Here is a 24,285-nt window from a genome sequence, read left to right as displayed (position 1 = left end):
AAAGGCTCAAGGCCTTGCAATCACACTCACTAAGAGCTAATCTAGCACTCACACTTTACAAAGCTAGTGCTATAATCTAAGGATATGATCTATGAGCTCTTGTATGGCTTGGAGATGTTCTTGGATGTGTATGAGGTGTCTTGGGACTCCAGCAAGCTTCAAATGGCCGGGGTGAGGCGTATATATAGGCCACCAAGTCTTGTAGCCGTTGCTCCAACGGTCAGCTGAAAATCTGCGTATCACCGGAAGAACCGATGCCTCTGGCAGGGGTAGCGTCGGTTCTTCCGGTCACTCATAAACCGAAGTAGCCGTTGAAGTCCTGACAGCTGACGCAGTGACCACCGGTTGAACCGATGCTTTGTACCGATGCATCACCGGTTCATCCGATGCTTAAGAATCTTCTACTGGGCGCTGACGTCATTGCACCGATGGTATACTCCGATGCTCCGTCGGTTGAACCGGTGCTGAAGAAACTTCTCCTGGGCTCTTGACATAGTCTCTGGAACATAGGACGCCCAATGCACCGATGCCCCTTTTTGACCTGACGGTTCAACCGGTGCCTATAGGCTGACTTGGCTTCGATTCACTTCTGCACCAAACTTCATAGCGCCGGTTCTTCCGACAAGCGTCGGATGCACCGATGCCCTTGGCGTCGGTTCTTCCGGTGCTCCTGATCCGAAGAGCCTGAGAATGATCATCTTAACAATCATATTAGTCCAAGTGTTGTGTTGTCATTTGATCATCAAAATCACTCGAAAATGGCATAAAAGGTGCCATGTTCGTTACAACACGGCCAACAACATCCAGCCATTTCTTGTCCTTCACAAGGCTGCTGCATCCTCGGTGCCATCTTCCCATGCTCGACGCCGTATTCAAACCTCACAGCCATCCTCCTCCAGCCCCTATTTGGCAGACAGATGATGATGCAGCCAGTGTGCACTGCGAGGATGAAGGGGATCTGGATCTGTATGAGCAGCTCCGCCTTGAGGCCTTCCACCAAACCTGGTCCAAAATTCAGTCTACGATCAATGAGGTCCTCAAGGGCATTAACCTCAAGCTGTTTGACCAGGTGCTGCAGTGGGTGAAGGAGTCCTTCTCTTTGGTCCATGCCATTGGAAGACCACACCACGCTGAAGTCCAGCAATCGTACCCTCTCCTGATTGATGTGATCTGCAAAAGGATGCCCCCAGCGTTCATTCTCACCAAGAATGCAGAGTTTGTTGATGACATCACGACATTTCGGGATCTTGCGGGGCATCTGGAGTCCAATGGATGTCACCTAGCCAAGCTGTCAGCAACTGAATTGTCAGCAAAACATGGAGTTTGTGGTTGCTTTAGGAGCCTGTTGAGGCAGCTATTATCTGATGTTCCAGATGTTGCTGGTGTTTCTGCGCTGGCGTCTTGGTATTGCGAAGCTGAGAACTATGACCAGCCTATCATTGTCATAATTGATGATTTAGAGCAATGTTCTGGTGATGTGCTGGGAGAGCTTGTGATGATGCTGAGTGAATGGGTAATCAAAATTCCAATCTTCTTTGTAATGGGGATAGCAACTACCCTTGATGCACCAAAGAAGCTTCTCTCATCAGAGGCTCTTCAACGATTAGAGCCCTGTAAACTTTCCTTGGGGTCTCCGTCGGATAGAATGAATGCACTTGTTGAGGCCATCCTTGTTAAACCATGCGCTGGATTCTGCATCGGCCATGAAGTCGCGATGTTCCTCAGAAATTACTTTTTTAGGCATGATGGAACAATAACTTCTTTTATTAGCGCTCTCAAGCTTGCATGTAGTAAGCACTTCTCCTTGGAACCCCTGAGCTTTCTGTGCTTTGGAATGCTTGAGGAAGATTGTGAGGAATTTTGGCGTGATAAGTTTGAAGCACTTCCCCAGCAGATACAGAAATATGCTTTTGGTTTTCCCTCATGTGCAAGTGCAAAGATCTCAAGCAATTCTAGCAACAATATTGTAGAAGGACTTTCTAAGCTGTTGAAATTGCAAAATGATTGGGGTTCTGTTCTCTTGTGCCTGTATGAAGCTGGAAGACATGACAAAGTTCAGCTTTTGGATATATTCTGTGAGGCAGTCAATCCAGATCTGCAAACTGAAAATGTCCTATTTGTCTCTGAAGTGACTTGTGAAAACTTGTCAGGAGTAAAGTCAGGATGTGGTAAAGGATCTATGGCCCAAGTAATAAATACAATAAGGCACCTGCCAATGGAAACTTTATTACATGTCCTTGAAGTTTGGAGCAACCATTTAAAAGGGATTAGTGAGGTCAACGACAAAGTGAAAGAGCTTCGGTGCACCACAATCGGTGCAAATAGTGTGAGGCCGGCAAAGGAAAAGTGGGCTAGGACTAGGAGATCAACAGCCAGTACTGGAAATGGTACAGTTCCACTGAATGAGAAAGCTGTTGTTCTATTACAGGATGTTACTAGGAAATATTTGGTGCCTGTTGAGTGTTTACCTTTTCATGAAATCATCTGCTTCAAGAATGTTGACGTTCTCCAATCTGCACTAATTGGAAATCCAAGAAGAATGGTTCGACTTGATCTACTGAAGTCACAGAGCCATCTGAAATGCTCTTGTTGCAGGTGTGGAACTGCTGTATCAGGATCCTTGCATGACACATCAATTATGTGCAATCTAGCCCAAGAATATGGTGACGTTATTAACATTCATGATTGGTACATGACCTTTGAAGGAATTTTCAACAGCAGAAATTCAAAAATCAAACGGAAATCCTACAGTTCTCCCTCAAAGAAGAAATCAAAACCCTCGACTCCGGAGGGTAGAGCTATGATCCAAGCAAGGTTTTGCAGGGCTGTTACTGAGATACAAATCACTGGCCTTGTACGGATGCCAAGCAAGAGAAGGCCTGATCTTGTTCAGAGAATCACATTTGGTCCTTGATGGTTCTATGATGACATGATGCTGTGCAGGTGAAACAATTCTCTACATGTCAGGATTGGAGTGGACAAATCAAATCCAACCAAGATAGATTAATTAGCCACAAACTTGAGTTTTGTGGCTCTTAGGTGGTTTTATTGTTGATGGATCTGCAGGCTCATGACAATGTCATGTGGTGGAAGGTTCGCTCACTTGTATTGGTGCATGTAAAGAATGTAAGTCGGCTGATAATTGGACAGATCGGCTAAGTTGTGTCGTTGTTTTCCTTGCGTAGCAGTATTTAACATGTTTTTGTTGCTTCACCATCTCCAGAGCTGACATCTGCTCAATGCAGCCAAAGGGTTTATCTATTTTGAATGTTTAGATTCATAGATCCTTAACACCTAAAGAGCATACCATGATTACTGAATCTTACATATGGCCAATCCTTTATGTTGTGATCATATTGACATGATAATTTCAAACCATATGATATTATATTCCTCTTGAGCTCACCATACAGACCGTACAGATCAATGCTACCATTCTGGCACCCAAAGCAATGACCTTTCGTAACAGTTTAGACATCCCTTAACCAAATTCACGGATAACAAATATAATCCTTTTGACCTCACCATACAGATTCACGTTATTATATTCCTCTTGAGCTCACCATACAGATCAATGCCAGCATTTTTTTTCCTTGTAAAAAAGTAGACAAGGACCTTGCAAAAAAAAAAGAAGTTTGACTGGCCCTCCTACTAACGTGCTACTCGTACTGCCCTACTCCATTCGTCCCAAAATACAGTGTGGGTGTGGAAATCAATGCTAGTGAGAATTACATATGTACCCCTATAAAGATATAATCAATGCTGAGAAAGTAGAAAAAGATAACAAAAACTATGTTGTCTTATTATTTGTAGATGTACATTTATTTTGGAACAAATTTTAACTCTAGCAGTGTATTTATTTTGAGATAGAGGGAGTACCGAAGTGGCCGATGGAGGCGGCAGTAGCCTGAAACCCACTCACCCCAGCCTACGAAGGAAGAAGAGAAGAGAGAGCAGCAGTCCAAAATCCCCATGTTTTTCCTCTGCTTTCCTTTTGGAGCGCCGGTCGGATTTCCCGGCCGTTGTTGCCGATGCATGTTGACGCAAATATGATCAACACACGAAAATGCTAGCACATGTAGATTGCACATAATTTTCACCAACGAACTCCCCTACGTCGATCGGTCTGACCGGCTAAGGAGACCGGTCTGACCAGTATGTCATAGAGATCATGAAGACCTAGAATCACGAGCTCGAGAGGGACCTATCGGAACTAATGGAACTAGAGTTGTCCTGAGATCGGCAGGCCACTCAAAACACCACCGTAGATATTCAAGAAGAATAGCAAAGGGTTGGAAAAACTAGTATTTGGAAAAATAAAATAAAGGTAAAGTATATTGATTTGATTGGGGATACCCTCAATCGGTTGTGACCCTTCATATATATAGGGTGGGGAGGTCTATACCCAATAAGAGTCGAAACCCATACATATTGCATGTCAAAATATAACTTCTAACTTGGATTGTGCTGTTTCGACCAATCCGACCGGTTCACTGACCAGTCTGATTGTCCTTGGATCGGTCTGACCGTTTAGACCCATGTGTAGGTGTTAGGCATAATTTCCTTATCCGGATTTCAAATTAGATGTTCTATATATGTATTTCAATCATCTCGACGAGATCTATGTAATAGTGCAGTCCAATTGGTAATTTGACAATATTTTCCAGACCGGTCTGACCAGTTTACATGATTGATCTGATCGGTTTGTCCAGATTGTCCAGCGAACCCGAATTGTGCTAATTTTGGATGTCAATAGTGCCGTGACGAGCGTTTTGCAGGGGGCACACACCCCAGCCTAGTGAGGAAGGAGGGAAAAGATGAGCAGCCCAAAATCCTGATTCTTCCTGTCGTTGTTGCTCCTGCCGTGGATTCAATTGGCTCAAGTTGTACGCAGCAGTCTGCTGCTGTGTTGTTTCAATCTGCGTGGCATAGACTGATCTATTGGCACGCCAGTAGCTGTAGAATCTGAAGAAGTGCCAATAACGAAAGTTGTAGTGCACACTTTTATCTTTCAAACAAAACTGGTTTCACCTGATTCCGATTGGTGGTTAGGAAGAAAATGTTATTTCAGTGCTGCTGTTACAGATTTCAGATTCTGCCTTGTAATTTGTTTATTGAATTTCGACCAGGATAGAAGTCGATTCATGAAATCTGATGAATGGGCCAAACAACGAGTAACCCAGAGAATTAGTCGAATTTTCAGAAATTGCGAGAGTTAATGGTTTAGGCTTTTAGTTCGGGATTTCTTTGAGTAGATAGGCTTTCGGTCGATATGAACTAGTTCTTAAGGGTGGTTTATTCCACAGGTTTGATAAATTCTAGTGGCGAGCGTGTGGCGCCGGATTCCCGACAAGGTTAAGGCAAGTGCAATGATGAATTTCTTGTTATGTGGATATGCTTGTTGTTTCTTGCTGCCCACTTGGGTTATATTTATTTGGTGGATTTATTTCACATGTCAGATTCTCCAAGTTCATGCTTTGATTTTCTGGTTCAATTAAATATTCAAGTTGCATGTGCTTCCCTACATATTATTCAAGTGCCGGGTACCCCGGTTGTGCAAATTGGTCCTTATGTTCAGGTTCCTGTGAATAAAGTGCTGGCCCCATTTATTCGGCTTTACCGGTAAATGCAAAGGAAGTTTCAGGTGACGTCCATTTCAGACGGAAACTACTGTTTCATTGGTTATGGATTTTCCGTTGTTCTTATACTTGCAGTCATTCTTCTGGTTCTGAGTTGTGCTTGCTGAGTATTTTTACTCACTCTTGTGTTTATTTGGCTTTTAGGTACTCGCCGATCAAGTTTGCATGGGCCACTTCATGACGAGCATGCACACATCTTTGCGATTCATTAAACAAATCTCTAGGCTGAATAATTCCTTTGATTTTGAGAACTGTCGTGTGGTCGTTTGGATGTTGCTTAAGTTTACTCGGTCGTGTTAGTCGATGTGGAGTTCTTGATAATATTTATTTATACCATCTTGCTTATATGACTTGTGTGCCCGCGAATGTTAGAATTTACAGAGAAGACTCTGCCGAAATTTACTAAAATATTTATACTTTGTGCGATTTAGTGTTTTTAGTAGTAACCTCCAGGTAGGTCGGTACTTTGGACGTTACAGCCGTCGCGCTAGAGTTGTCCACCTTGCCCTACCATCCCGCCTTGCCCAGCTTCGGTCAGTGCTCGTCGAGCCTCTGTCACCGCGTGGCTTGTCATCGGTCACCATGTACAAGGCTGCATTGTGCTCCAGCGCAGCCCAAAGTTCCAATCTTTTTGACAGAATTCAGATGTAATTGACCTCATCTACACTTAAGCGTCGCTAGGTGACTTAGATTTTAGCTAAGTTGGAGGAAAGAGAAGCAACAAAAGCATCCATGCTAGCGAGTATTCCATCGCTAGTTGATGGCACAGCACCCGAGAAACCGGTGGGATAATGCAGGAATCGAGATGGAGCTCATCTCTACCGCACCACTCCTCCATCCCTTTCAGCCTCCGGTGAGTCCGAGATGGATGGAGTAAAAATGCCTAACAGTGGACCCCATGGAAACTTCGAGAAGCGTGAAAAATTAGACGAGGAGGGTTGCAGTGACGTGGAAGTGATATGTAATGTAATCCTAAGACCCAGCAACCAACGATAACTGTTGTACATAGCTATGGTGGCTTTTATGCAGTGGTATGGTAGGTTGCATATGCTCACATAATGTGTTGCTAGCTTCTAATTTACCAAGCAAAGAAAAGCCAACCTTAGGGCTTTTTAGGAGGAGCTAAGCTTTAGCATATATTAGCACCCATGCACATGCTAAAGATTTTGAGTCTTAACTAAAATTTAGCTCACCCCATTAGCACTCCTGTTTGAAGGAGCACTTTCACCCATTAGGATTTGGATCCAAACAAGACCTTAGGTGATTAAAGTGGAAATTGGAAACCATCTTTTATATTTGAATAATACTCCCTCCATTCCAAATTATATGTTGTTTCGGTAAAAAAATATATCTAGAAATAGTGTATATTTAGGTGTATATCAAAAGCAATGTATCACATACAATTTGAAACGAATCAATGAAGTATATAGCTGAGTTTAGTAATCTTCATGCCATCATCATCACACCAATGAAAACACAAAGCCCCAACCTATTAGATGATATAATAACATATATTTGCATAGAAAAGTGTGATGCCAGCAGGATTCAAATCTGGGCATGAGCGCATGTAGCAATATTATAACTATTCATGCAAATTATCGAACCATAAAATTGAAGTATCTTTTCTTTCTCTGACTGTTATCATTCCTGTAGGTTGCTCATGGACTTGTTTGAGTTTTCTTATATGCTAAAATTGCCTTTTTACCCTCGTTCCCTAATATCCGAGAGATAGATGATTTGAGTTCTTTGGACTATCTGAAAATCTTTTGAGTTGCCATTGATTAAACAAACTAAAGCAAAGATACTCTCATCCTTGAACTCTATCTCTCAGTCACCATACTACAAGATGCTTGGTGTGTTGAAAAGAGAATCAGACGGTCTCAATTTCATTGACATTGATACAACTTATGGAGACCATGTAGTTCAAGAGGAAGATCTATTTTTGCTATCTAGTAAAGAGCCAAATGGCCTACAGAAACTAAATAATAAATTAGGGGTCTTTTCTATAGCAGCGGATATCAGACACAATAATCATTATGTTAGAGCCTTTCCAACTAAGACATTATTAAGTGACATTAAATCAAAGTTTAGATATATGATATTCTTGTGCAACATAAGTGAAAATGCGCATATCTGGAATATATTGGACATGGACATTGGGGATAATATTCTGATCAACCAAATACTGTCGCTTTCGCTCATGGTACTTCCTAGATATCCTTCTCCATGTTTCTCAATTGTCTTTCTTCACTTCTTTGCTCAAAACATAAGTAGTGCAATTGACTGCATTTTCTTAACAGGCTAAAATTTGTACTGTATGTTCTGCAACTCAAATGAAGGTATCTAACCTCTTTGTAAATTGTGGTCTTAATGAAGCGCAAGAACATCTTGCAGCAACAAATGGTTTCTAGTGCAAATTGTGATCATGCTCATAGTATAGATGTTGCTTGGGGTCTTCCGGGAATAGGCAAAACCAAGACTGCCTCAATAGTACTGGCAGCTTCGCTACAATCCAAAGTAGGACACTTGTGTGCGCTTCCAATGTCTTATGTTGAAAATAACAATGCATACCTATGAGAAAATTCTAGAAGATTGGAGGTTATGCATGAACCATAATTGTCATGCTTCACGATGAAATGTGGAATACTCTGGAAACTAGATATTTATATTGTTAGATATTTTGTAGGAAGTGTGTAGAAGATAGACACGTGACAAAACCATATGAGCCATGGAGTCTTATAAATAGGGTGCTCCCCTCCGTTCTTGCTATATCATGGCATAAGAGGTCTCAAGTAGGATATGACAAGGTTGTCATCCAGTGTATTAGTATCATGTTAGGGTAGCCACATAGAGAGTGTAAGAGTCTTGTCTTATAATAAGTTATGGTGAATAAAGAGTTAGTCTCATATAGAGTTGGTCTCCCGTACTGATATCTAGTTGAAGGTCTTCTTGGTGCAGTGTGGGTATAGGGTCCGCAAAAGAAGTGGTATCACATTACTTTGGTACCGCTTCTAGGAAGTCAGTGCCAAGATTAGGGGGCACCAATTTCTCAACATCTCATATTGCTCATCCTTGACTTCCATTCATTGTCTTCTTCTCAACCTCTCTGAACTACCGGAAAATAAGCACTGCTAGTCCCGTAGAAGCTGTTATTTGAATGACTTTGTTGAAGACCAAAGTGTTGGAGATGTACTGTTGTTGTGTGGTATGGGAGAAATAAAGAATGATGCAGCCAACCCGTACTGTTGTTATGAGAAGGATTTTAAATAAATTTACAAAGCTGGAAACAAAGACGCACTGTCAGTTCTAGATTTGTTTTGAAAGAGTGATTTGTGGCCAAGTCAAATAGACTAACCAAATTGTTGGCAACACTTCGGAATTATTCTCAACAAATTTTTTCTCAAGAAGCTGCAAAAGAGTTAGCATGCATTTTCAATGCATTAAAAGGTTTCAATAATCTTTTAGCCAAGTCATCACAAATGAAGAGGTCATGACTGCATTTGGAATATACATTGAAACAAACTCTCCTGCTAAGCCCCAGCGTAAAAAAAATTCATCCATAAAAATCCACGTGTTGCTCACTCTCATTCTAAGTCTTCACCTGCAGCTCCTCAACACAAGTACTAGATATCCAAAAGTCAAAAGATAAATGTCTGAAGCACTTGAAGGGCCTTGAAGAAAACACTTGCATTGACTTATGAGAAGGACACAAAGTGGATCAGGGGATATCACAAAGTGGATCAGGGGATATCTCATTCAAGAAGTAACTGCAATCATATCTCTTCCTGTCAATTTCTTTCTCTTTCATAAGAGTGATACCAACAGACAAATGAAAATGCTAATTTTGGTGAGAGCTGATCAAGTTACATAATATGAATTACTTCAGCATTATTACTTCCTTCAATCAAACATGCTTGGTTGATAGGTGATCATACTATCAATTATAAACAACAATTAAGAGTCAGGTATCTCATTATCTAATCCCAAAGGACTTATGCCAATACTTTCTGTTATTAGATTTTTCAAGATTTATTTGGCCTTTGTTGTAGCTTTCTGAGTTGTTATACAATTGATTTGTTTTGACAACTTTGTACGTCACTTAAGTTATTGTCTTTATAATTATGTTTAACATAAACATTTTCCTACACTTTAAGTTCTGTTAAATGAATCAACACATTGATATATTTTAGCTGTTTTTATGCTCCTTAGGTGAATGGGGACACCAGATTTGGACCGAGTCTCCTCAGGAGACTCATCTCATTGGTGTTGGAGCATTATATGTTGATAACTCAATACCGAATGCATCCTAATATTTGTTCTTTGGTAAACTCAAATTATTATGAAGGAAATTTTTCAAATGCAAACTCAGAGTGCCTCCCTCCCTCCACCACACTGCCGAAAGAGTGCCTCCGCGCGGAAGTCCGCTGGGGCTCAAGAATGGTGGCAGCAAGGCCTCCTTTTCTCACGAGATTTTTCCTCCCTTCTACGGCCCGGTGGTGGTCAGATTTGCCTCGTGCCGGGCCGGATCTCGCCCCTCCTCACCCGCACCGGCAAGGTCGGGAGCACCACGGTCGAGTCGCCCTTTGCTGGCAGGCCGCGTAGCTTCCTGGCATTGCAGGTCAGCTGTGGCCGGATCCGGCACTACGCCGACCGGATCTAGTGCTTCATTCCGGTTTGGAAGCATTTTGTGCAGATCGATGCTGGGGCGGCCTCCGGTGGCGTCCTCCAGCTGTGGATCGCCAGACAGCAGTCACGGTCGGGCCTAGGTCTGCAACAGGTGGCGGCCATCAGCGGCGTTGTGCTTTGCTGCTTGTGCGAATCACCAAGGATTCAAGCAGCGGGGTACACGAGCCCGCGGTGGCACTGGCAACCCCCGTGGCAGTGGTCGTGGAGGTGGAGTCGCGAGTACGAACTGGCGCAGGTGGGCAGTAGTTGCTGGTGGTTGGTCGTGGCGGCTGCCAGTGCCCGCGGTGGTAGTCGGCGACGACCCGATGGACGACAGTGTAACGCGAGCAGTAGAGCCATTTGCGGTGGTGGTCGGCGACGGTCCCATGTGCTGCCTGGTCAAAGGGGTGGCTGACGGAGCTGTGCGACTGCCGCATGCAGCTGGCACGTCGATGCCCCTCCAAAGAGGATGCCATGGGGCGGCGGGACAATGGCGGATGTCTTTGTGATCCCTCCATGGCACGAGGGCGACCATTGCTCGGCCATGGCGTGTTGCTGGCTACCAGAGAGCGGTTCCATGGCTACAACTCAAAATAAACAATGCGCCTTGCTGCTCGTGCGAATCACCAAGGATTCAAAAAGTGAGTGTCCAAAACCTGAGAAGACAAGTTGGATGGATGAAACTGTAAAAGGTTTGGAACCTAAAGGATGTGATCCGGCCATATTGGAAGCAGTCGACCACTTTGAAAGGATTGTTGCAGAAAGTGAATTGATTGAGAATTGAATGAAGCGGATGGAAAGTGAGGTTCTTCAAGCATTTGATTCTATAAGGATGTGTTTGGTTGGTGGGATAGCATGAATCGGAATGGAGCGGCTCCATTTTTTAAGCTGTTTGGTTGGAGTGCGAGAGGACGGAACGACTCTGGATGAGGAATATTCCAGATTCGGGATGAGTTCAGTTCCGTGAAATCGATTGAACCAGTTCGCTCCACTCTTATGGCGTCTCACCCCGTCTTCCTCGCTCTCTGTGCTGTCCATAGCTACACCGTTGGAGCTTCGATTCACTAGATCCGGAACTTCGACTCGCTTGCTCGCGACTTCAATTCAAGGGCCAGTGCTTCGCTTCAGCCGCAGCAAGCAAGCAAGCGCTTGGCCGTAGCAAGAAAGAGGGGCTGGCCGCGCGGCGCATGGGGCAACGGGCGCGCAGAGCCGGCGGCAAGGCCGCAACAGCGCGTGCGGCAGCGGGCGCGCGGAACCGGCAGCAAGTCTGCAGCGGGCGCGCATGGCCGGGCGATTGGCAAGCGCTGCAGGTAGCAGCAGCAGGCGAGCGCGACGAGGAAGAAGACGCACTGTGTTTTATTTCACTGACAGGTGGACCCAGATGTAACGGTACTTGACGGAGTCTAAGCCGTGATATAACTATCCCTCCAACCAAACACAAAAATGAAAGCGCTCCAACCCTCCAACCAAACATACAATGGAACCACTACATCCATAAAATTAGGAGTGGATCCATTCCATTCTACATCACTCTCCAACCAAACACTACCTAAAGCATCAAGTGGTTATCGAGTATGTGCAAATTTTCACCATTCAATTCAATTATTACACTTAAGGGGTTTGGTCATTTGGATTCTTATAAATCATCATTATTTATGATCCTAAGCTAAGGATGAATTTGAGGTGCCTCTAAATTCTAATAGATATCAATGCTTCAGGGTCCCAAGTATGAGTTTGTCAAAATTGACCAGCAATGTCTCATACATGACTCCTCAAAGTCGTACCACCACTACAATTTTACCATGAAGAAAAAGTCTTCTTTTTACCTCAGAAAAAGAGAGGAAAGAGATATTGGGATTATCAGCTCTTCTTTGCTGAAATCAAACCCACAAAGGAAGGAAAACAATTCATTTGCTGGCCACTGCAGTATGGTGAGAATGGTATAAATCTAATCCAATTGATATCACACATTAAATTCTTTTATGACATATATACTTTAATACAAATCTTTGCTGGTTAATTATGAAATTAAAAAATGTATTGGTGGAAGAAATAAGTTAGATTTATTTTCAATAACCTTTGTTGATTGTGTATATGACTATAAGATGTGTCTAAACTACTTTTGAAAGGTCACTGTTTTGGTTGCCGGAATGTTGGCATCTTAGGCACCCAAACAAGTGGTGAGTATGAGAAAGGTCAAGAGGACTCTGGATTTCTGTTTGACAGCATCGGTGGGAGTGACGAGTAGTGACAAGGTATGCTTGCTGACAACTCTTTCATGTTTTTTCATTACTCTGTGGGTTTTTTTTAACAGCTTTAATTTTGTCCTCTGTGCATGATCTCATAAACTATGGTGCTTTCTCTGCTGTGCTGTGCAGGGCACTTTCAGCCAACTGAACAGCTCTTCCAGCCAACTGAACACAAGAAACAGTGTCAGACAGGTCGATTCCTTGGGTCCTGCAACGATGTCGTTGACCGGAACCACGCCTGTCTGTTGCAGTTGCTGCTTCGCCTTCTCCACCTTCACAGTGAAAATGACACAATCAAGAGTACGTTCAAGAAAAAGCTTCTACTCAACAAGATCGAGAACAGTAAAGCACACTCACCTCATTGTCCCAGTTAGTCCTGGCTGTAAGAATGATCAGGGCTATTGTTTGCACAGTGACCGATGTGATTAAACGCCGCCATATTCCCTGAACACAAAGACGGGCTGGAACTAATCAGCATCTTCCTCTGAAAACAGTAGAAGTTACTAAAATTATATAATTCTAAAATGTCACTGAGGAACTTACAGCAGCCACAACGCTTGTTTTGTATCCTAGGATGCATCCAATTGGAAGCCCAATGAGATAGTAGGCCCCAGCATTGACATAGGCAACTATTGCTTGCAATCCACTCCCAATGGCAGCTCCTGCATAATTTTCAAAACAGTTTTGACTTTTGAGATATGTGATGTTTGATGAACAAAAGCTAGGCAGTTTCTGTGCTATATATGTTCTTCAGTACCTGAGAAGATTGGCTGAATCCCATTCAAGAAGATGCTGAAGGCCAGCAATGGCATCAGACTGATAATAGCCTCGATTACTGTGCTGCTGCTCGTGTACAAAGTGCTCAGAATTATGACTAACAGGGTCACAAAAACGCTGAAGTTGATGCTTGCCATGACAACCACAATGACTGAACCTTGCTACCTTTGGATGGCCAGCGCAAAGTTCATTGCCAACACAAATACTGCATAAGAAGTTGGTAAAAAATATTTTATCAATGAGGGTATATAAAATCTAGAGAGATAATTTAGCTTTCTACACTGACCTGGCTACATAGCTCAAGCCAAGCATGATCTGAAAGTCCCAGTTCCAATAATTGATGCTGAAACAAAAAGATTACAGTACAGAGTTATGTCTGAATACAAATACATAATCATGAGCTACCTAAGAGCTAGGATGGCCGTACCGGATACAGAGGGAATCGGGTGTAATCTCTGAGTTGGGAAGGAAGCCAGTAAGAAGCACAAATCCTTGCACATACCAAATCTCCATCTAATATAAACCAGCAAGAAGCACCTAAAACACCTAACAAACTAATAACTAGCACCAGGCCACTCACGCTAGCATGACGACTGAGGCAAAGGCTAGCTTGGCATATCCCCAGAGGCCTCTAAAGGCAAGCAAAAACAGTCCGGCCCAGGTCTCTTTACAAGCTGGACTACAGATGATGTAATCCCATGTCAACACCACAAGCACCCACCAATTACCAAGAGAAGCTCAGTATCAGCGCAGCATTGAGGAGGCCTCAGCCGAGCACAAACACCACTAGCCATGAGGAAAGGATGTGGAAGATCAACACCACCAGTGTGATGTATGCCACAGAGTTGACAATGTGTTCTGGGCCTGAAGGAACCTCTGCGTCGGGCAGAAGAGGACAAAAGCAAGCAGCTGTGGCAGCAGGCCACGAGCATACATCTGCCCCACTACAGCCACATCTACCTCCTGCCCGATGAGCTGCAAGAACAGGCCAGCATACCAGTAGAGGAAGGAGATTGAAATAGCTGCTGTGAGCTGGAGCACAAGTCCCCTCTGGCACACAATGCCCATGGCCTGTGTACCTCCCGGCTCTAGGCCTGACCACAGATAGTTTGAACTGCACTCACCATGCCAATCTGCATTGCACACATAGTGCATGCAAGCAACAAGTGTTGCAACAGGACGTTATGTTTAAGCAAATGAAAAAGGACTGGAGAGCGCAGGAAGCATGTGCACACATACCATGACGCCGTAAGGTAGGCCCTGGATGTCGATGTTGCTGATCGATGCGCCGGCAGGCTCAAGCTCACCAAGGTGTCCCACAAACATCGGCGTGATGAGGCTGAGTGTGAAGCTGAAGAGTGTGATGAGGATTGATGCCCATGAGATGCGCCACAGATTGCCTGCCTCCCACGCTGTCAGCTGTGCCAGCACGCCCATGGTATGAGCCTTCGCTGCAGCTGCTCCTCCGACGCATCTGACGAGTCCTTGATCTCCAGCAACTGTGCCATCACATTGCTGCCTTCACCCCCATTGTCCCCTCCACGAGTTCTGCTCTCAGTTTAGAGTTCACTCTATATGCATATGACCTGTAGTCCTAACTTCTAGAATTCCTGATTCCCTGATTGGAATGGAGGGTAACTAACCTTCCTGGGGGCACAGCTACCAGTTAACTTGCTGGTGAATAGGTTTGCGGAATGGTGGAAGTGGTGAAACGTGAATAACAAGTGGCGTTGCAGCTTAGGAGAGGGCCTTAGTAACCTACCAGTTCAAAGAAAATTACTGGTGCCATGAAACCTACTGATCAGTTTATCAAAAAAAGAAATCACAAGGAAATGGACGCAACCTCAAGTGTTGGCCTTATTACTATTATATCCCTCCAGTCACCAGAATATGGGTGTAACTGTGTAGGTGAACTATACAGCAGTATTTTCAAGCACTGCAAGCCTGAACAACGACAGGGTTGACAGAAATGGTCATATTTCCAGTAGAGCTGTCCCTATTGTTTCCATCTCTCTGTGTCTCAAATAAAAATAGGACAGATCAAATGAAAAAAAAATTATGCGCTAACTTTCATTTGACAACTTGAAGTTTCAGTTGCAGTTCAACAAGAAAAATATCATCACTCATGCTCACCAGTCACTAAGTTGAAGATGTGGTAGTGACATCAAGTTGCATAGGTATCCAGCTCCGGAGGAGTCACTGACATGTTACTGTAATATAAGACTCATGCCATGAGCCCCGAGCACAAATCTCTGTACAAGGTACAAGGCCATGTAATGGTCCTGGTTTGCACCACATTGACTGTTCATTAAATCTTAACTGTCCTATCAACAAAGACAGAGACACACCAGGACCATGGCATAAATCAGTGGTTTTGTTTTAGAATACCTCTTTCAACAAACTTAATGATAAGCTTTCCAGCTGCTTGTGACTCTCCCACTTGGGACAGCTTACTTTCAACTTTTTGACATAACTTAAGGTCAGGAATTAAATTTCTCTGGAACATGCGGCAGGCAACATTATATGATTGGAGTGGCAGACCTCTATTCAGAAAACTCTCCATCAAAACGTGGCATGTTTGAGCATCTCTTTTTGATGCAGTTCTTAGTACCTTGCTGAGGAGATTATAAGCCTCACTAAGTTTACCAAATGCACATAGCTTCTCAATAACCTGATTGTACGCACTACTAAACTCTTGCTTTGCTAACATCTTATCCAGCAGAATGAGTAACTCTTCAACTTTACCCCTTTCACAATATCTATGTATCACCGTCCTGTATGTGACAGGTGTAGGGAGCAAACCTCTTTTAAGCATTTTCTGTACAAGCTCTGTGGCTTCTTTCATTTTACCTTTCTTTCCTAGAGCATCGACAACAACAGTGTATGTAACAACATCAGGATGCCTGTTGGTCAGATACATGTCATCCAGTAAAGAGAGCGCCGATTCCAAATCACCCTGGCGAGAAAATCCATGAATTACAGTTGTGAAGTTAACAACATTAATGGAGCAGCCCTTGCTTTGGCACTGCTCCATGAAGTCTTTGGCCTCTGTTGGCTTTCCTTCCTTGCATAAAGCATGAATCAATAAGTTAATCTCCACAGTTGTGGGGAGGAAACCCTTCTGCAACATCTGCACTACCACATCACATGATTCCTTTAACTTCCCTTCCCTCCTAAATCCATGCATAACAACACTGTATGTGATATCACTGGGAGTCCACCATTCCTCTTCGCTCTTGTTTAGCAATTCCCATGCTTCTGAAGTCTTTCCGACTTTGCAAAGCCCATTTAACAGTGCAGTATGTGTGACTGTATTTGGCTTGCAACCACTCTTATACATATGTTTCATCATCTTTCTTGCTTGATCGAGTTCCCCAGTCCGGCAGAATCCATCAACAACTGCACTATATGTTACAACATCAGGGTGGCACCCTTTTGAAATCATCTCGCTTACAATTTCCTTTGCCTCTGCCATCCTACCATTCAAGCAAAATGAGTGCACAATTGCACTATAACCGACTTCATCAACACGGAATCTTTTCCCCTCTGACTCCCTCAGGAACTCCAATGCTTCATCTGCATGACCATGCTTTGCAAGAACATGAATAAGCATGTTATATGTGACCTGATCTGGAAATAGACCTGCATCATTCCTCATCCTCTCAAGTAAATTCCGCACTTCTGCCACCCTCTTCTCCTTGCACAAGAAGCTCATCACTGTAAAGTAGCTGATCTTATCAGGTGGACACCCATTTTGCAGCATCGAACTGATCATCTCCAGTGCATCAATGACCCTCCGAGCTCCACACAATCCTTTGATCAGGCAATTGTACGTGACTACATCCGGGTCAACCCCAACACGCTGCATCCTTTCGGCAAACTCGAGCGCCTTGTCGACGCGGCCAGACACGACAAGCACATTCACCGCCACGTTGCATATAGATATGTCAGGCGCACACCCATCCTTCTGCATGAGCTGGAGCACGCGCATGGCGGAACGGAGCTTCCCCGCACGGCTGTAGGAGAGCATGAGGTGTGCGAACTGCTGCGGCCCCCGCCGCATGCCCCGGCGGATCATGAGGCGCATGACGCGGCGCGCCGGGTCGTGGAACCTGGTGCGGCTGAGGAGCGCCAGCATTTCGTCGAACACCTCCGGGGCGTGGCGGTACTTCCACTGGCGGTCGGCCCAGCGGAAGAACTCGAACGCGGCGCGGGCGTCCCGCTGCGCCTGCGCGCGCAGCACCGCGCGGACCTGCGGCGGGGAGAGCACGCGGAGGAGGTGCCGGAGCTGCGCCTCCCGCTTCGCGTTCCACGAGTCCCGGAGCTCGAGCAGCCTGCAGGTGTCCCGCACGAGGCGGCTGCGCGACTCCTCCGCGAGGTCATCTCCGAGGGGAACCTCATTTGTGGCGGGAGCCCGCGCGGTCTCCCCGGCGGCCGCCGAGGGTGTTGCGTTGGCGCAGGGGCGGCGGGGCTGGAGGAAGAGGAGGAAGAGCCGTCGGCGCGGGAGCAATGGGTTCTTGGCTAGGCTCCTGAGCATGGCGTGCGCTCGTGCACACGAAAGGCGAGCGCCTGGTGATTGTGAGAGTAGTCGGAGATGGCAGGAGGATGCCGGCGCCGGCGGCCGCCACGAGCGGAATCAGTCGAGCTGGGGGAGCGCGGTGGCCGGTGGGCCAGGTCAGTTTTGCTACGAAGTCCACCAGTTGCGATAAAATTACGAGACCAACCATTTGTAAGCGTAGCACTTTTAGCACTTAAACCGGTGAGCGGTTTAAGATTAACCTTTGAATGTATTTGTATTTTCCCGTATGCACTTTATCTTGACATATTTTGTTAGACCTTTTTCAGTGTAGAATGTCATGTGCTCTTCTCATCCTCCGTTCTTTTGATTTCTCTATTTTTCTCTATATTAAAGCAACTCCTTTACAATATCCTGCTGAAAGTGTCCTCCATTATATCAGAACAGTTGTTTTGCAACATCTCGCGGGAAGTTAGAAGCATTCTCAAGGGATATAGGTCTCTTCATAGATTTTTTTTTAACCGAATACACCACTCCTAGAGTCTTAGTGCTAACATCCTTTTCCTTTTTCTACACTTGGCAAGAGGTCCATCTTACCTCCTTTGACAATAAATGATATGCATTTTTTTATTATCACCTACCTTATTAATGTCATCTTTCATGAAAAAAATGACTATCTACTGGTTTGGTAGCAAACACTGAATTCTTATTGACTTCCTTGCTCATTGTTCGTTGATTAACTTCTGTATGATTTTATTTTGTTGTTTCAAAAAATGCCACCTCAACAAAACACAAATGAAACCATAGATAAAAATCACTCCACAATGTATTATTTCATATTTGCTATTTTATAGGCACTCATCACATTTAATTCTAAGACTCATCAAGAGTTGGTAACCATATACACATGATTTCATCAAGGTTTTATCTCGATGAAACACATTTCATCATTCTTCTCATGAAACCCATTTCATCATTTCTCTTATTAATCTTATATCACATTATCTAAAATGGTGATACTATTTAATATGCATAAAACTCTTATAAAATTTCCATTGAGAATGCCCTAAACTGATGGTGCGGTGAATATTAAAAAGGAAAAATAGGTCAGCATACACGAGCCTATGTGCAAAGGAAAAATTGGTCCTGTACCATCAGGTCAGCATACACGAGCCTATGTGCAAAGGAAAAATTGGTCCTGTACCATCGAAAGATCACCACACCCGTAAAATACCACTGAAAGATGACCGTTCCGTAAAATACCACTGAAAGGTGCAAACATTACCGAAAATTAGCATTATGTTAGAATTTCTCAAAGAAAACTTTGATTTGGCTCATTTCAGCACAACACACCCATATGAAATTACCCTTGTACCCTTGTCTGATGACCAACAAAAAAACAAGTCGGAGCTGGGCCTGCCTTATCCGCTCCATGCCTCTCGTTCCTCCATCTCGCGACAAAGCGCCGCTCCTCCTGCTCCCCTGCCGGTGCCGCTCCTCTGGACCCCTGCCGGTGCCGCTCCTCTGGACCCCTGCCAGCGCCGCCGCTTCTCCGATCGCTCCTGCCAGCGGCGCCCCTCCGCCCCCCTGCCAGCGCCGCCGCCCGTCCCCGAGCCAAGGGCCTGCAGGTGCGCATCCCTTGGCCGGCCCGAGGCGCAGGGCGGCGGGGTGCCTTGGCCGGCCCCTAGGCGAGGCCGCCGGGAGCCTTGGGCGTCGCCTTGATTCTGCAATTGATTCGTATGAAGGGATTTGCCTAGTAACGGTCTAGGAGTATTTTTGTCCAGATTAACAGAGTTGCAGCTGAAAGATGACGGAATGTTACTTTCAGTTTGGGTTTGCACCTTTCAATGGTATTTTATAGAGCTGTCTGTTAGAAGCGACGGCGAACAAAACAATGAAAACAGCAAAGATCAAACTTCAAGAGACACAAGGATTTAACGTGGAAAACCCCTCCAATGCGAAGGGTAAAAAACCACGGGCGCCAGCCAGCAAGAACTTCACTATATCGGGTGTGTGTTTACAACGCCTAACGGCGGCTTAAAAGAGGAATAATCAAATTGATGTTCTCCGGTGAAGCCTATGGGTTAGATATATAGCAGAGTCATATAGTCTCCTGAACTTCTACTAGCAATGTGGGATTAAAAGTTTGCACCACATGTGCCTTTGGGATTTATTTGGAATAACTGAAATACTTAATGGGCCAAGCTCAAATTACAACAATCTCCCACCAGAATTTGGATCACAATATAACATACTCCACCTTGAGACAAATTTCTTCTTGTAGCATATCAAAATCATCACCTGAACACAACAAAGAATAGAAGTTCTGGCGCCAAATAGCCTCTTGGGCTAAACTGTCAAACCAACTAAATTTGAGCAAAGCTCAAACTTAGCTACAGGAACTAGTTTAGTCATCATATCAGCTGGATTATCATGAGTACTGATTTTGCATACCTCCAATTTACCTTGTGAAATAACATCACGAGCATAATGGTACTTGACATCAATATGCTTTGTCCTTTCATGAAATATCTGATCTTTGGTAAGGCAAATAGCACTTTGACTGTCACAGAATAGATCAATGCAAGAATCAACTCCACACAGCTCAGCAAACAAACCTTTCAGCCAAACTGACTCCTTTCACGCTTCAGCAATAGCCATATATTCTGCTTCTGTGGTAGACATAGCAACAACAGGCTGCAAAGTAGCCTTCCTACTCACAGCACAACTGCCAACAGTGAACACATAACCTGTGAGTGACCTGCGCCTATCCAAATCAGCAGCATAATCTGAATCCACATAACTAATGAGTCCCTGATCAGTTCTCCCAAACTTCAAACAAGAATCTGCTGTTCCTCTGAGGTACCTGAAATTCCACGGAACTGTCTTCCAGTGTTCTTTACCAGGATTAGACATGTATCTGCTAACCAAACTCATAGCATATGATAAATTTGGGCGAGAGCAAACCATGGCATACATCAAAAAACCAACAGCACTAGAATATGTGACTTTTGACATGTATTCAACATCCTCATCAGAACTAGAACACTGAGCGGCTGACAATTTAAAGTGAAGTGCAATAGGAGTACTAACTGGCTTTGAATCATGCATATTGAAACGCTGAAGAACCTTGTTAATGTAATTATGCTGACTAAGAAATAATAAACCAGGTTTTCTGTCTCTAGTAATCTCCATACCTAAAATTTTCTTAGCAACACCAAGATCCTTCATATCAAATTCACTACTCAATAATTTCTTTATTGTAGTAATTTTTTTTCTGCTCTTGGCAGCAATAAGCATGTCATCAACATATAACAGCAAGTATATAGGTGATCCATCAACAATCTTAATGTAAACACAGCTATCATATTCAGATCTTTTAAAACCATGTAACAACATGAATCAAACCTCTTATACCACTGACAAGGAGACTGTTTCAAACCATATAAGGACTTCTTCAATTTGCAAACATAATTCTCTTTGCTTGGCACTATGAATCCTTCTGGCTGATCCATGTAAATTTCCTCCTTAAGCTCTCCATGCAAAAATGCAGTCTTCACATCTAACTGCTCAAACTCAAGATCATGCATAGCAACAATACTAAAGAAAGTCCGAATTGAGCTATACTTCACAACTTTAGAGAACACATCATTATAATCAACACCAGAAATCTGACTGAAGTCCTTTACAACTAACCTTCCCTTAAATTTTAGAGGCTCACTAGGAGACAAACCCTCCTTTCTCTCGAAGACCCATTTGCAGCGAACAGACTTCTTTTTCTCAGGTAAGCTCACAATCTCCCATGTGCCATTTTTCTCAAGAGACTGCATCTCCTCCTGCATAGCTGAGATCCACTTCTCCTTATCAACAGAATCAACGGCTTCAGAATATATTGCTGGCTCACAAGCATCCTCCACCTGTTCAGCACAACTCAAATCATAATAAGTCAGATTACACTCCTCAATTAAACGGTTTGGAGGTCCACAACTCCTCTTTGATCTGCGAAGAGCAATAGGTAAATCTACATCCTACTCATGCTGCAAATCAGACTGTGAAACTGGAGGTGAGTGCTGAACAGTATTAGGAACACTATCTGAAACATCATTACCAACAACTTCATTTTCCTGGTTATCCATAAGCTCCACCTGCACAATAACTTGTGGCTGCAATTTTTCAACTAAAGTATCATCTGTGGACAGACTGTCAATAAACATCACAGACTCATTGAAAACAACACTTCTGCTCATGAAAGTCTTTTTAGTTTCAGGATTCCACAATTTATATCCTTTGACCCCCGAACCATAACCAAGAAACAGACATTTAATAGCTCTAGGCTCTAATTTTTCATTATCAACATGAGCATAAGCAGTGCAGCCAAAAATTCTCAAGTGTGAATAATCTGCAGGTGTACCAGACCATACCTCAATAGGAGTCTTCTTGTTGAGTGGAATAGAAGGCGACCTGTTAATCAAATATCATGCAGTATTAGCAGTCTCAGTCCAAAAACGCTTGTTCATGCGGGCGTTGGACAGCATGCAACGAGCCTTCGAGATAATGGTCCTGTTCATGCGGTCGGCCACACCATTATGCTGTGGAGTGTATGGGATGGTGTGATGCCTAACAATGCCTTCTTTTCTGCAATAATCATAAAAACATCCGAACAAAATTCTCCACCATTATCAGTGCGAAGCACGTTGACCTTCTTCTAAGTTTGCCTTTCTATCATAACTTTTCACTCTATAAAAACTGCAAAAGTATTATCTTTGTTTTTCAGAAAATAAGGCCAGACTCTTCTAGAGTAATCATCAATAATGGTAAGCATATAACGAGCACCATCATATGAAGGTTTACGGAAAGGACCCCACAAATCAGCATCAACATAATCAAGTGTACCTTTTGTGGTATGAACAGAGGTATTGAATTTGGCTCTCTTGTGCTTACCAAATACATAATGCTCACAGAACTTCTTGCCACTCAGAATGCAGCCATCCAGCAGGTTTCTCTTCATCAATTCTGCCATACCGAGTTCACTCATGTGTCCAAGACGCATATGCCAAAGCTTAGTCTTACTAGGTTCAGCATTAGCAACATTAGCAGCAGAAACAGAACCATGCAAAGTACAACCTCTGAGAACCTTTAGATACCTTCACAACTCCACCTGAACCGGTGTATTTGAGTCCTTTATCAAGTGTGCTCAACGAGATCAGATTTCTTTTCACTCCTGGTATGTGCCTTACATTCTTCAGTGTGCGAATCATGTCATCATGGGTCTTGATCTGAACAGAGCCAATGCCAACAATCTCACACGGGTTATCATCTCCCATGCGCACAAAATCACCGTTCTGCAAAGACTCATAGGAACTGAACCAATCTCTGTTAGTGCAGATATGAAAGGAACATGCAGAATCAAGAATCCACTCATCATGACCAGCAACACAACCAGCAAAGACAACCAAACAATCCGACTCAGAGTTTTCACCAGCGGAAGCAACACTAGCCTTACCATCAGATTTATTTTTCCTCTTCTTCTTATTCTGCAATTTTCAGCAATCTTCAATCATATGAGATTTCTTCTTGCAGTACTTACAAAATAATTTCTTCTTGGGACCTTTGGACTGGGAGCGGCCTCTACTGTCATTACTCTTGCTACGATCGTTGTTGTCTCTGGATGATCTTTGCTCTGATCTGCCTCTAATATGCAAGGCGTCGCCCCTTGAGGACGATCCATCTGTCTGCACCATGCCTTTCATCTTCTCCTTAGACTGGAGTGCCTCACAAACTTCCGCAAGGGTTAGTTCATCACGACTTAATAGTATGGTGTCACAAAAACTTGCATAAAAACTTGGCAAAGAGCATAATAAGAGAAGACCTAAGTCCTCATCTTCATACTTAACCTCCATCGACCCTAGGTCAGCAACGATCTCCTTGAAGACAGATAAGTGACCCATTACCGAATCACCCTCCTGCATCTTAAGCGTATACATCTTAAGCGTATACAGCTTCAACTTCATATGCAATTTACTGGTAAGATCCTTCGACATGCAGATCGATTCTAGTTTTAGCCACAATTCTGCAGCAGTCTTTTCCTGCAGCACTTTTTGCAGAATATCATCAGATAGATGAAGCTGAATAAGAGAAAGAGCCTTACGGTCCTTGCGCTTCTTCTCATCGGTCCACTCATCCTTCTTCTTCTTCCCGAATTTTTCCAGCGCCTCATCAAGATCATTGGTTTGCGCCAGAATAGCTCTCATCTTGACTTGCCACAGCGAGAACCTCGTCAAGTAGTCTAACATCGGTAGATCATACTTCATTGACGCCATCACGAAACCCTAACTTGAAACCACGGCTCTCGTACCACTTGTTAGAAGCGACGGCGAATAAAACGATGAAAACAGCAAAGATCAAACTTCAAGAGACACAAGGATTTAATGTGGAAAAC

At 43.9% G+C, this 24,285-nt stretch overlaps 1 protein-coding gene and 2 pseudogenes across 2 annotated transcripts; 1 reads left to right on the top strand and 2 right to left on the bottom strand.

Annotated features, from left to right (window-relative positions):
* The first annotated feature begins 428 nt into the window (after positions 1–428).
* On the top strand, positions 429–2,914 carry LOC120668049 (annotated as a pseudogene).
* Positions 2,915–12,242: 9,328 nt separating this feature from the next.
* LOC120668048 lies at positions 12,243–14,889 on the bottom strand (annotated as a pseudogene).
* Positions 14,890–15,163: 274 nt separating this feature from the next.
* Positions 15,164–18,036, bottom strand: LOC120666943 (pentatricopeptide repeat-containing protein At5g41170, mitochondrial-like). 2 transcript variants are annotated; one of them, XM_039946935.1, is made up of 2 exons: positions 15,464–18,036; positions 15,164–15,343 (listed from the first exon to the last, which is right to left on the bottom strand). In XM_039946935.1, the coding sequence occupies exon 1, from the start codon at positions 17,865–17,867 to the stop codon at positions 15,696–15,698; it is 2,172 nt and encodes a 723-aa protein (XP_039802869.1). In that variant the 5' UTR covers positions 17,868–18,036; the 3' UTR covers positions 15,164–15,343; positions 15,464–15,695. The 2 variants fall into 2 exon arrangements, with proteins under 2 accessions (XP_039802869.1, XP_039802870.1); XM_039946936.1 differs by having other exon boundaries at positions 15,164–15,274.
* Between the last annotated feature and the right edge of the window lie 6,249 nt (positions 18,037–24,285).

The sequence above is a fragment of the Panicum virgatum genome, chromosome 3N (assembly GCF_016808335.1).
Source record: "Panicum virgatum strain AP13 chromosome 3N, P.virgatum_v5, whole genome shotgun sequence".
Taxonomy (NCBI): Eukaryota; Viridiplantae; Streptophyta; class Magnoliopsida; order Poales; family Poaceae; genus Panicum; species Panicum virgatum.
Note: the sequence above shows the minus strand (reverse complement) of the source record. Positions and strands in the feature narration are given on the sequence as shown.